This window comes from Pieris napi, chromosome 8 (assembly GCF_905475465.1).
Source record: "Pieris napi chromosome 8, ilPieNapi1.2, whole genome shotgun sequence".
NCBI lineage: Eukaryota > Metazoa > Arthropoda > Insecta > Lepidoptera > Pieridae > Pieris > Pieris napi.
In genome coordinates this window covers 6,888,222-6,901,823 of record NC_062241.1, presented here as the reverse complement: position 1 = coordinate 6,901,823, position 13,602 = coordinate 6,888,222, and the positions used below count along the sequence as shown (strand labels likewise).

At 32.7% G+C, this 13,602-nt stretch overlaps 1 protein-coding gene across 1 annotated transcript; it reads right to left on the bottom strand.

The window, feature by feature from the left end:
• Positions 1 to 6,943: 6,943 nt before the first annotated feature.
• On the bottom strand, positions 6,944 to 12,576 carry LOC125051719 (circadian clock-controlled protein daywake-like). Its single transcript, XM_047652241.1, has 5 exons — positions 12,420 to 12,576; positions 11,909 to 12,134; positions 9,421 to 9,551; positions 8,329 to 8,484; positions 6,944 to 8,197 (listed from the first exon to the last, which is right to left on the bottom strand). The coding sequence occupies exons 1-5, from the start codon at positions 12,487 to 12,489 to the stop codon at positions 8,016 to 8,018; spliced, it is 765 nt and encodes a 254-aa protein (XP_047508197.1). The 5' UTR covers positions 12,490 to 12,576; the 3' UTR covers positions 6,944 to 8,015.
• Positions 12,577 to 13,602: the final 1,026 nt, after the last annotated feature.

The following is a 13,602-nucleotide window of genomic DNA, read 5'->3' as shown; positions in this document are numbered from 1 at the left end:
AAGGGCCGGTGATTTTGTGAAGCGTGGAATGACGGATGTCTTTACAAGCTAGCTGAGATGTCATAGAGGTTTAGGGGCTCCGCTACTTAAACTTTAGAGGCAAAATTTATTAAAGAGTGTATTTTTATATTCTACTCTTTCTCATATTTTCATAAAGGATTATCTTTATTTCACTTAATTTAAATTGTATGCTCGAATCAAACAATAATTAGCCTCCAGCTTGGTGTGTTCAACAACGCAAGACGGTACTTCACTCTGGACCACCATTTCTCGCAATAGAAAATTTGGCCCCACAAAGAGTAGCCATTCTGTTCTCAGCTCAAGGCGGGAGCTCATGACCACTTGACTTCCGTATTCAACGAAGAGTGGTTCGAATCGTCGACAACCAGTACTTTCCAAACGGCTTGATCCCTTGGCATTCCGTAGAGGTGTGGGGTCTCACCTGAAATCCTACGACGCGCGACGGTTCTCCTACCGCACAGACTAACAATAAAAAAACATCAAAATGTTAGTTTACTTATTTAAAATTTTCATTTATATTTACATTCTACGGCTTATAAGAAAATATTATAATAAAAATAATATATATTATGCGGTAAAAGTGTTTTTTCTTCAGTGTAGTTTTCGTTCTATACTTGCAGTTTGAGAATCAGAGAAAGATAGGAGCGTCGGCATGAATGATAGTGTATCTCTTCCACCCCTTGTTTTTTACACCTCGAATTAAGATCAGCAAAAAACATATCGAATTGCACCCCCGACTATGAAAATAACGCCAAAACGTGTGTTTCATTTACGTGACGATTTTGTTATGACTGAAACTGACGAGGGATTGGGGGTTGTTAAAATAGATATTGCTATTTGATAGGCGGGGACTTTTTTAGAATCTTGTTGTTTAGCAAAGTATCACACGTACTCGGACAACCAAGTACAACTTATACCAAGCTCGTTACTTTTTGTATGGAACTTTTATGTAGTTCTCTCAATATCCGTAGCGCTGATGTGCTGCGATCGCGCGGAAGATAACCTTATTATTGCGATTGGGTTCGGTGTCGCTACTGGAAGCTGTACCACGGTTAAGACCATTATCGACTATAGAAGATACGTTTGTATTCCAAACTCCTAAAAATCTTACAGAACACAACCAATTCTAAGCTGTTTGTATTTGTAGGCGCCTTTATAATTTTTTGACGTTCTTTATTACAAGACTGCTATGGTGACATTAATACAAATCACAGCGGTTTTCTCATGTAACATTTTGTGATTGTAATATATTTTTTTGTAAAATAAAGAAAAAGAAATAAAAATGTATTGCAATACTTTTTATTATTCATTGTTTATGTAAAAAGTATGATAATTCATACTGCCACGCTTCCATATATAATAACTTATCAAAATTGTTTTGCTACACAAATACGGACAAAAATACGGCAATTATTATGATTAAAATATACACCGTGAAGGCGTGTTATGAGAAAATATTAATTTGATATTTTTCTTAAAAATATTATTAAAATGCCTAATGACTCAATCAGAGCTAGTTAGTTCATACTTAGAGCTTAACTATGCGCGGCATAAATGATAGTTTCTTCCGCAGAAAGTTAAAATTAACAAATAGTTATTTCCGGTTTGAAGTTAGGGGTGGTTGTGATGATGTATTAATGTGCCAGGGTGGAATGGTGATTAATGTTCATAGTGTTGATATATGGACGAGAAAAAACTAATACAAAAAGCGACCATTCCAAACGTTCTTGTATTAAATGAAGAACGTACTTGCACGGTATTCATTTTGTTCTATTTCAAGTATTAAACATTTATATAAAAGCTAACAACTAAATACCCACTGTGCTTATGGAAATTCCCGGCGAATAGAAGGCTTCATTCTATGTCTACCCAATGTCCCATAGTTACGAGATGTCACACAACTATAATACCCTTATAACCAATAGCGATTAGCATAATGATCCTCACCATTACCACGCCCTTTTCTCTTATAATTCTGATTAAACAAAGCTTAGGTTGGAATATGACAGTGCATAATATTATAGAAAGCTATGTGAATATAGATTTTCCATTAGCTGTGTAAGCGAGCGGCTGTAGATGTGCACAGTAATGCAGCTAGATCAATATGCCATAGTCTGCGACTGGATAATGGCTTTTGTGTGGAAAATCTTTTTGTATTTAAAGGAAACAATTTTTTACCGGATTGAAGATAGGTATTTATGCATTATAAATGTACAATTATTTTACATAATTTTAAATATGACCAACGTTTCGCGTGCTTTACAGTGTGCGTGGTCACGGTGACTGAAGACAAAAGGTGTTGAATGTCAAAAAGTACACAGTCACAGCTGTAGACTTGTATTATCTGTATTTATTTCCTCGGAGTTGGTATCGACTAAAAGATAGAGGGTTTTGGCAGAAATGGCTCACGGTGTCCTCTATTTTCGCGGATTGCTTATCTTTAAAGATTTAAAATTATGTAAAATAATTGTAAATTTATAATACATAAATACATAACTTCAGTCCGGTAAAAAATTGTTTCCTTTAAATGTGTAAAAGTTATGTCAATAAAAGACAATACTTTCTGTATTTTTTTTGTATTTACCAGCTAGTATACTATACGAAGGAATTCAGATTGAATTATCTAAACGAAACCTGTTGTATTGAAAACATCAATAGCAATAGTAGCTAGGTAGTCAAAATAAATTATATGTAATACGGATCATTTGAATAATTAATAAATATATATACAAATAAACGTAAATGGATATTGATGGCTGAAATCATCGAAGCTCCAAAATAAATGATTAGCGCTAATTTCAGATTATGACATTCTAGACGGCTAGATTATGTGTTCTGAATGCAAGATTGTGTGCATAAGAATTGCAGTGCTGGAACTTCGTCTTCATTTGTGACATCTGCATATGGAATGATTCCTCGTCTGTAAATACCCCGTGTTGTCCGCAGTTAAACGTATATGTTTTTGTATGGCATTGTAATTTAGTAAATGTTGATTGATCTCATATAATAAGAATGAAATAAAGAAATATAGACTCATTACAGACGTCATACATAACTATATATTCATTGAAGCAATATCTAAAATACTGTCTAGTTCAAATAACTTTTGTACACGACGATACCGTATAGAAACGGCGCGTATTTCAGCTTAATTGGAGTCCTGTGTGTGTCCTGCTAATTAATTAGCTTAAATTGATTACTTAATAGTATCTACACACGATGCATTACCAAATTGAACGTATCAATATAAAGATTTTCCTAGCTGGTACTAAAAATTCTAGTACAACAACAATCGACCTTGGAATGGGAAGGGTAGAATCGAAGTTTCCTTAAACGGGGTAGATTTACGTACAAAAAACAATTTACATTGTTGATTTCTCATATTTTTAATTAAAAACTAAATAATTTGCCTGCGAAACACACATACTACTTACTTCAGACTATCATGTCTAGTTATTATATATAACATTTAATAATAATAATAATCCAGTGGCACCTCCGATTAATTGTATCCGTTTATTTAATTATTTTTATTTAATAAATTAGGCTTCTTTCTGACACACGTCATCGATTTTAAATTTAGGGCGATGTATTTCTTCACCGTACGAACGAGTGTTAGATGCGCACATGGTCAGAAAGTCCATTGGTGCACAGCCGAGGATCTAACCTACGACCTCAGGGACGCGAGTCGCACGCTGAAGACACTAGGCCAAAAATACTTATGTCTAATAAAGTCAAATCATTTATTTCAATTAGACCACCTAAAATGGCACTTTTCAACGTCAAACAAAATACAAAGAAGATTCTAGTTGCCCCCTCCAAAAGGTAGTTTCGTGTGGAGAAGAATGGGCAAGAAACTCCACACTTACTCTTTTAAAATAGGTTTACAATATTTTGTTTACATTTGTTGAATATGTAATTATATGTGAAGACAATGTACTCTTAGAACATATATCTAATGGTTAAGGTTTACATTGCTGGCAGCTAGCCTAGGCGATATTCAAAAGACAAATCTATAAACAGTCTAAAAATAAATCTCATTATAACTTCTAGGTATTTCACCAATAGTAAAAGAAAAAGAGCCAACTCGATCTGAACTTTCAAAGTTTTAAAATTTGAAGCTAGACATTTAGGTTTCCTTTACGAAAATAAATCTACAAGCCGATATCGGTGACTCGCGTGTTTGATGACGAGAACGCTTTACAGAAAACTATAAGCCAAATACGATCGAAATACAATTTTTGGAATGAAAATGCAATTTAAAGAACGTCTTTTGTCACGAAATTTGTCTGATTTACGATGGAATAAGTAGATTGAAAATTTAGGTTGGATAAAAGTTTGACGTGAAAGAAATTGCTTTTGGTTGGCCTAAAAATTTAAATCGATGTTACAAAAAGAATAATTATGCGGCGATTATATACTAGTCAAATCCGACAAATTTTTCTTAAAGTTGTTTAGGGTCTATAATCCTTTCCTTAGAGATCTATAGTCTAGTGTTTGTTTTTCAATTGGGCAAGTAATTTATGAGTATAGTTTGTATTTACGGTAAAGCCGTTATCACAGTGGAAAATTGTTTCTGGATTGAAATGGAATGAAATTGGAATTCAATTGAATTTGGAATTCTCGTTTATCTATAGAGACATACTATGGTAACCCTTCAGTCTTTAATGAACTATACGGGTTATAAAAAAAACTACGAAACGTCAAGTTTTTCCCACCAATACGTGGAACTGCCATGGACTTTCAGACTCCTAATACGATATGTATTGTACTAATAAACTAATATTTTAAACGCGAAATTGTGTAAGTATGGATAATGTTTGTTACTTTTTCATGTAAAAACGACTGAATGGATTTGAATGAAACTTTACAATTAATAAAGATATTGTTTGAATTGTCCAAAATAGCAAGTAAGTAGGAAAAAGTCTACCATCTGCGAGCTATTCTGGCGTGCGCTGCCAAAACCGCTGGAGTTACACATATGTAATGTATGATGGAAATGTTTATCTTAAATAGTCCTACAAAAAAGCCCGCCACAGTATATATATATGTCTTATGTGTAAGCCATTATAGCCAAAATAGTGAACCATAACTACAATAAAAATTGATAATTCATTTCAAATGCACATTTGGTAATGATAAATTGATTACTCAAAATATATACTTTTATCGCTTTTGGTATTAAAAGTAGATAAAATATGCCTTTCACGCTACCTTTAATCCTGCGCAGACGAAGTCGCAGGCACAAGCTAGTTTCCAATACTGTCGAAACGGAAAAGTCGGAACGTTACTTTTACCGTTTTACGTTTAAAACAATATTCGATATTTGTTAAAAAAGGGGAAATTCTTTTTGGAGTTCTGCGCCGGGGCTGTGAAATGACACAGGGGGCATAGATTGAGGCTTGGAGCGAATGCCTATACCAACTAAAACCGCTCTGCCTTGTCGAAACCCTATACTGGATGGCACAGGTACCTTTATCCCGTGCGTAATACCATTGGACCTGTTTTGTCCAACAATTTGAATTTCTATAAAAAACCCATAAGTTACATTGATGATGACGACCTCCAGGTTCCATACATCTATAGCTGCAATAACGTTACAATAAATCATACAACAATTTTCTAGATTTAAATCACCATGTCTCTCATAAATTGAATAGGCAATGCTGAATAATTTTATACTAACTTCATTCACAATACAAAGTAATTAATAAAAGCGGTCACTGGGAGGACGTATACAATAATGAAATGACCTATTTAAGGGATAACATGTAAGTGCTAATCACCCGTGGTTTTCCACTTGTCCTGATTTGCACGTTAATTAACTGGGGCTGGTTGTGAGATTGCTTTCTCTATGGACTAGAGATTAATTTCTTCTTATCTCCTTGCGAAGGTTGGCGATAATCATGGCATAATTTTGGATGCCGCGCTTCTAAACAATGACTTGGTGCTTAGACCAAACCATTGTCTTATGTTTTTCAACCAGGACGTGCGTCTGCGGCCAGGTCTCCTTCTACCTGCCACTTTGCCTTGTATGATTAGTTGAAGGAGCTCGTATTTTTTGGTGCTACGTATCCGAAATTGAGATTTATTTAATAATTATTAATAGTGGATTGAAATTGGAGATGCATGATGGATGTATAGTTGGACCGAATATAATATCATATATATAAAATTTTCGTGTCACAATGTTCGTTCCCGTACTGCTCCGAAACGGCTTGACCGATGCATATAATTTTTTTATGCATATTCTGTAATTCTGAGAATCAGCTACTATCTATTTTTCAAACCCCTTAATGATAAGGGGTGTCCACCCCATTTTTTTTGGATAAATTTTTTATGTGGCATCAAAAAATCGTACAAACCTTAATTCTCACCCCTCCACGATTAACCCCTATTTTTTATTATAGTAGATAGTTATTTTTATTGAACTGTTGTGAAAATGTTTCCTAGAAATACACGGCAAAACAACGCTTGCGGGGTCAGCTAGTATTATGTAAAATGTATGTATATCTACCATAGATTTTATCAGATTTCTTCATTCAGAGTCTAAACGATTTGTTTTGACATTAATAATAATTGTAGATAATTTGCTAGAGATTTACCCTAAGTTAGTATTCAAACCAGTTTGTAGTCAGCTTATTTGATTTTAATATTTTTTAAACGAAACTTATAGTATAAGTTGCTCATATATGTATATATTTGAAGTTTCAAGGCTGAACCAACTTCGATATTTGGGTAAAACGTAAATAATTTTCTGTTTTGATAACCCCTAAGCCACAGTACATGCCATATTTAAATATTACATTTAGTTAGACATTTAGTACATCCTACAAGATATCTGCAACATAAAATTAATGAATTTAAGGAATTTTGAGAGCCTTTTCGCGCGTTTACGATAGTTGGAAAGGAAAAAAACACATATAACAAAATACTTTAATACTTCAGTGATAGACATGTATATTGTATACTCTTTGACCTGCTAAAGAGCTAAACGGTTTCGTCAGATATTGCGTTCAGCATACATATGTATGCAATGTGTTATGTCACACGGGTATATTCTGGAACATTTCTGTAGTCTCTGGTCATGGCCATAGCAACATTACGTTACTATGGTGTCGTGAAACTAATACTGATGTGTTTGTTGACGTTTTTTCGTCGAATTATTTGTTTTATTATGTTTAATATTTTTTGTTGTTTAACAATGAACTTGTGTTACAAATCTTTGATTTTGGATACTTGTCTTTGAGTGCGGTATATAAGTTGGCAGGGCATATGATGAGAGAAAAGCAAGAAAAATGGACAAAACTTATCACATAATGGTACCCTTTAGACGGAAAGAGACATAGAGGAAGACAGGCTAACTGATGTGAGGATGACGTTAAGAAAATAGCGGGTTCAACATGGACTCGCACTGCAAAAATGAGAAAAGACTGGAGAGCTTTAGAGGAGGCCTTTGTCGGAAGACAAGTTGTAACCGAACTACCGTTTGCCGATAATCAATAGATATTAAAATTGTTAGTATATTAGTTAAACTATAATTAATAGTCAAAATGTGTTTTTTAGATAGTAGTCATAAGTAAATTAATTTTAGGCACACGAAACTACTCTGTGTAAAACTTGTTAACAACAATAAAGGCTTTGTATTTTATTTTATTTTTATATAAGTTAACATTTTGTTATTGTCACATTTCTACTTTATAAATATTATATATATAATCCACATTCGAAAAAAATGCTAATGTGACAGACACCGTTACGCGAGTTTATTGTTGCGTTGCAAAGTCGATTAATTATTGGTTTTGTAATTTTTTTGCAATATATAACATAACTGGGTTGACATTTTGAGCTACCACTTAAAGGCGACGCAACATTCTTGTAAAATTGCTAAATTACGCTTTTTTTCGCTTTACCTACCCCGATTTCAAACCTTATAAAAGTTAAAAAGAATCTTCCTTATTTTTACCCGTAATACTAAATTATTTTAATTATATTTAACTCTTCTCGAAGAATTCATCTGATAGTGGTACATGGCTGAGTTGGTTGTATGTGTACGTGCTAAAGAAGCGTTGTGTCACGTTCATTGCATAATCTATGGCGTAGTCCAGAATAGGGCCTCCGAATTCTTGAGCCACCAGTTGGGAATTCTCATTTAGAACTTCAAGAATGTTTGCACCTAAAAAATGAATTTATTTTAGATTATTATTACTTTATTTGATATCTGGACAAGTAAAGTAGAAAGTCTAATAACGAACACACAATGGTCCTATCAGATCTATTTGTTTTATAACATAAAAAATCACTTACTAATTTCTCGGCTGCCTCTAAATAGATTAGTAAGGTTTAGTTTTAAATCCGTTCCGAAATCAGCCTTATATTTGTACGAGTTTATTTTGTAGTGCCATTCTTCATCTTTTTCCTTGACAACCTTTTCGTAAACCTCCAAACGCACTCGCTGATTCCCTGAAGTAATATTATCGTTACAGTTTAAACGGTTAATTACCTTAATTATAAGTGTATTTAAAATTTCGTGGTAAGTAAATTATTTACGTTTGCTAAAGCGTTCATATTATGGTTGCATGCAAATCATTGATAAAAACAAATTGAAAATATCTATGTGTATATGTCGTAGGCAACTATCTTAATTAGCCGTTTAACTAAACGGCCCCGTTTAACTAGTGGCCTGAAAGATGTGCAGCCTGTTGATCAAACAGCTAGGCAAATGACTTGTATCGATGACGTTTCATTACTAGCCAAGCCTGTTGACTGTTAATTAAAATTTAATTGCACCTTCTGTCACGCTCAAACTCGAAACGAAACTTTTCAAACTGTCAATATGGCGTCGGCAAACCACAACTTTGATGGTGTTTTCCAAAGTTGACTCAAGCAATTTAATTTTAAAAGAAATATTTTTTATGTCATATGTTTCACCTTTTTTATTTCTGCCAAATAATGACTCTATCGTTCGAATGGTCTACGCATTAGCCAGCCTGTTTATTAAATGTTGTAACAAACACTACGGCTGAATATGTTTCAGGTCGCTAGTTAAACGACGCCGGTTAGTTAAGCGGCTAGGCTGTTAATTGAACGGCTACTTAAGCTAGTTGGCTACGACATATATATGGTGGTATTCAGAAGGAGGAAGGAATGTATCAGTAAAAGAGGTAAGTCTCTAATAAGGGGTTTTCCGGTTGCCTCGACTAATTTAAACGTACCTAATAAAAATAATAAGACGAGTATGTAATTGATTTAGTTTGAAATATCGTCACGTGAAAGTTGACGAAGTCTCACTGTTTAGAGCTTTTATATAATTATTTAATTCAAAATAATTGTTATTATACGCGTGTCTAAAACACAATATCGAAGTTCTGAATACTTCCACATGTATTGATTACTTACAAATTTTAATTTTCGCATCTCCGTCGGTGTTAAGATTGAAAAGTAATATTCTTCCATCGATGCTGTATTGTCCTCTGATCGTGAAGTTACAGTGCATATCGAAGAAAAATGTTCTCTTTTCACGGCGAGATCTAAAAACATAATGTTTTATATTAAACTGTAACACTTCACGCTGAACCTTAGCCAAAGATAGGTAATAACGAGAAAATAATAAATTAAAGGCTAAAATAAGCATCGTTAAAAGAGGGAAATAGTGATGTTAACGGGAAAAGTAAAAATTCATAAACAAATCTTCGTCAAAATTTAGTTGTTAGTAAGAATAACACCAAAAATACACTGGGACCAAACTTTTTAAATTTGTTTTATTTTTCTTTTTAATTATTTTTATTATTACTTTGTACGTTAAGAAAATGGTAAATACAAATTATACGTATGTAGCATGATTAAATGAAAAAGTTGTTAGTTAGAATTAAAAAAGCTGACAAAAGTATTTTTTTATAGAATTCATAAGTCATTGTTTTGCTTCGCTGACCTGAATATGTAAAGCCTTAAAGGCCCACATGTTCCTAGCCACTTGCCTCTAAGACAGCCTTGCGATTCTGTAACTCACTTTAAGGAGGGAGCTTGTAGTTTATTGTTTATCAGAATGCTAAATTGTTAAATGACTGCTTCACGACTGATTTGAGCGCGACCGCCGATGCGAAAACCGCTGTGAGAGTTCGAAAAGTGAGCTACAGAATCGCAAGGCTGTACGAGTATAACAATTTCAGTGACAGTAACACGACTTTCAGAATGTACTGATTAAAGATTAATGCTAAGAATTATAACTTGTTATATTGTCCCAGTATTGTGTTAGATAATTATGTAAAGTCATACATGTTTTGAATAACACAGTAATTTTTTTTATAAATGCTTACATAAACGCACAGAGTTCGCGCCCTAACCTTGTCGACTTAGCGTGAAGTTAATAACAAAGATTTCTACTTGCTATAATAGTTACGCGGATTTGTGTTATAAATTTACATATAGTGATATACTATTTTGAAATGAATAAATGAAAAATATTTTCATAAATAGAATATTAAAATTTGAATGTAAGTTCATGCTTTTTTTAAGGATGTTAATATTTTATGGATTTTTAGTATTTTTAAAAAGTATGTTATTATATCAATATTAATAATTATTAATGTAAATTTTATATATGATGGAAGACGATCCACTTCGAGAAATATAATTTAACTCAAATAATAAAAAGGGCAATAATGGTAACTCGTAATGTCACAGACAAGAGACATAGAATAGACAATACATATTGAATTATGAGTAAGAATGACGCGAAATTAAAATTTATATTTGACAATTCAAGCTGGTGCCCGCGACTTCGTCTGTTCAGGATTAGTGTTTCGAGTAGTTATATTAGAGTGGCGTAGAAAAAAACTACTAAATAAAAAACTTTTTTGAACGGATTGAAGTTATGTATTATTATAAATTTACAACTATTTAAACATAATTTTAAATTTATCCGACGTTTCGCGTGCTTTACAGCGTGCGTGGCGCACGGTGTCTTTTTTTTATTTTTTTTTATTTAAATGTGTAAAAGTTATGTCAATCAAAGACAATACTATAAAACTACTAAAGATATTGACTATTTAAGATAAACATTTCTATCATACATTACATATGTGTAACTCTAGAGGTTTTGGCAGCGCACGCCAGTATAGGTCGCAGATGGTATATTTTTTCCTACTTACTTGATATTTCGGACAATAAATTCTGATGATAAGCTATATTATTGTAAAGTTTCATTAAAATCCATACAGTAGTTTTTACGTGAAAGAGTAACAAACACCCATACATACTTACAAACTTTCGCGTTAATAATATTAGTAGGATTTTTTGTTTAGGTTCACTCAGCAGAAATAATAATATAAAGATGATATATTTATATATATATATGTAATAAAATTCAGTCATTTAATGTATGCATAATTTTAATTTGCAATATATTACGGATTAGGTATATACGATTCAATAGATTTTTAGGTCGTTCCGACGCGAAGTGTATAACTGGTTAGAGTTTAGCAACGCCTTATGTAATTCGCTTTGAACGTACTTTTGACACCATAAATTTACAAATGACAACAGATTTATTGACATTTATTTGTTCAGTAATTCAATAACAAAATAATTGTATGAAAAATAATTAATATTTAAATCAGTACAAAGATTATTAAAACATTCAGAATAAGAGCGTGTATTTTTGTGTCACATGATTCGGCTCAAGGAAAAATCTTCGTGGCGTGAAGAGAGAAAGGGTTTTTAAATATAAATTTTGACAATTTCTTACACTTGTCTCGAATAACACATAAATTTATTACTTTTAAGCAAATTTTTCCCTACCTTGATGTTTGAATCTCACAAAGAAACAGATGTTTCTGCTCCATATGTTACGGGGTTCTTTAAACATACATGAAGATAATATACTTACGATACTTTATCTGGATGACAAGTACTCAATCCAGACAGCTTTCCATTGTGAAATGTCATCTTGACGTTTCCTGGGAGATCCATGGTAATATTCTTATCCAAGTATAGCGGGTCCAAGGGTGGAATCCCCGCTTCTGGAATACCTTTGACCACACCTGGTATTGCATCTATGGTTGCCTTGGTAAAGCATTCGTCAGTTAGCTCTGCACATGGATGGATGAAGTCCGCTATGGAACGATAAATATTTTTAAAAAGAATAAATTTATCATAGTTTACATAGTTCAATTTATTCGGTATATATGATTTAGTCTTGCTGGAAACAGATTTTTGCAATTGCAATTAATTTTATCTGTAATTCAATCCTTTGGAAGTTGCATTTATTTTTGTGGTGAATCGCTTTTGATAAATTTCTTTACAGACTAACATGGGACCAATATAAAATATAGACTGCGTTCGTTGCTATATGTAGATGAAGTCTTAAGGTTCAGCTAGTAAAATAGACTTTAACTTACGCAAGGGCACTAGTTGCAGAGTCCCCTTAAAGCACATACACAAACCAACAAAAAATAATAATTTTGTCATCGTCCCTTATTTCGTTTGACGCGACTGTCTTCGCAGAGGTATTTTGTGTGAATGGCTTTAACTCTAATATCGCAGAGTCTATAGTTAAGCAACATGCCGACGATTAAACGACTTGTCAAGGACTTTTAAATAACAGATTTGTCTACAGTTTTTTAGGTAGATAAGGAGACTTGAACATCTGATCCTCTTAAGTATGAATTTTGAAAGTAGCTGTTACAATTTATAATAGACGAGTATTGATATGTCTAACCCCTGACTTTTTAAGAACAACTTTGGACCAATACTTTGTTTCGATTTATAATTGAATGTTGTACGTGTTAAAGGATAAAATTTAACTGGCACGCAAATTGTAAGCCAAAATAAAAAAAAAGTTTTACTACTGTCAGTTACTCCAATTTTGGGTTTCATAATATTTTAATAAGATTAAGATTTACTTATTTGTTAAATTACAGGGGTACATAATGTTTAATACCTACTTTATTCACTGTGATTTTTAAGAGAAAAGATTTTTGTTGCAAAATCCATACGAACTTAACTAAAGATTTGTGAAGTACACGTATCCATCGATGGCCTAAAGTCAATTTCGACAGGAAGAACAAACGATTATCCAATTTAACTCACAAATTCTAATCGGACGATATGATCGTTAATAATTGAATGTTCGTTTTCTTATTATCTTACTTTTCTTAAGTTCCAAATACAGCAACGGAGCGTTGCTTCAGCTAATCATATATTATACAACAATTAAATGTTACTGTTCTATTGTATAAACTATTTGTAAGTAATTTTTCATGATAATCTGTATAATAAACAGTAAATAAATCGGTGGGTAAAAACTGTGGGAGCAGGCGTAGTCTAGACTAGGTCTTCAAAACTTTTTAAAATTATGTGTAACAAGTCTATATAAAATAAGTAAAAATTAAAATTTCTCAGTGTTTAAAAACAATATGTAAACATGAAAAAAATAATTATTTATTAAGGAAAATAATGGTATAAAATGTACTGAGGACAAACATTGTAAAAACTTAAAACAAACTGCAAAAAGTACTCCCATTCAAATTTTAACTTTAAGTCTGGTGACTAGAGTGTAGTTTTAGGTTTAGCAAAAGTCAT

Coding starts and splice junctions, on each gene's coding strand:
- LOC125051719 (XM_047652241.1), bottom strand. CDS start 12,489: ATGACAAAATTATTATTTTTTGTTGGTTTGTGTATGTGCTTTAAGGGG. Junction 12,135..12,419: donor TCTGCAACTAGTGCCCTTGC/GTAAGTTAAAGT, acceptor ATCGTTCCATAG/CGGACTTCATCCATCCATGT. Junction 8,485..9,420: donor AGATGCGAAAATTAAAATTT/GTAAGTAATCAA, acceptor ATATTACTTCAG/GGAATCAGCGAGTGCGTTTG.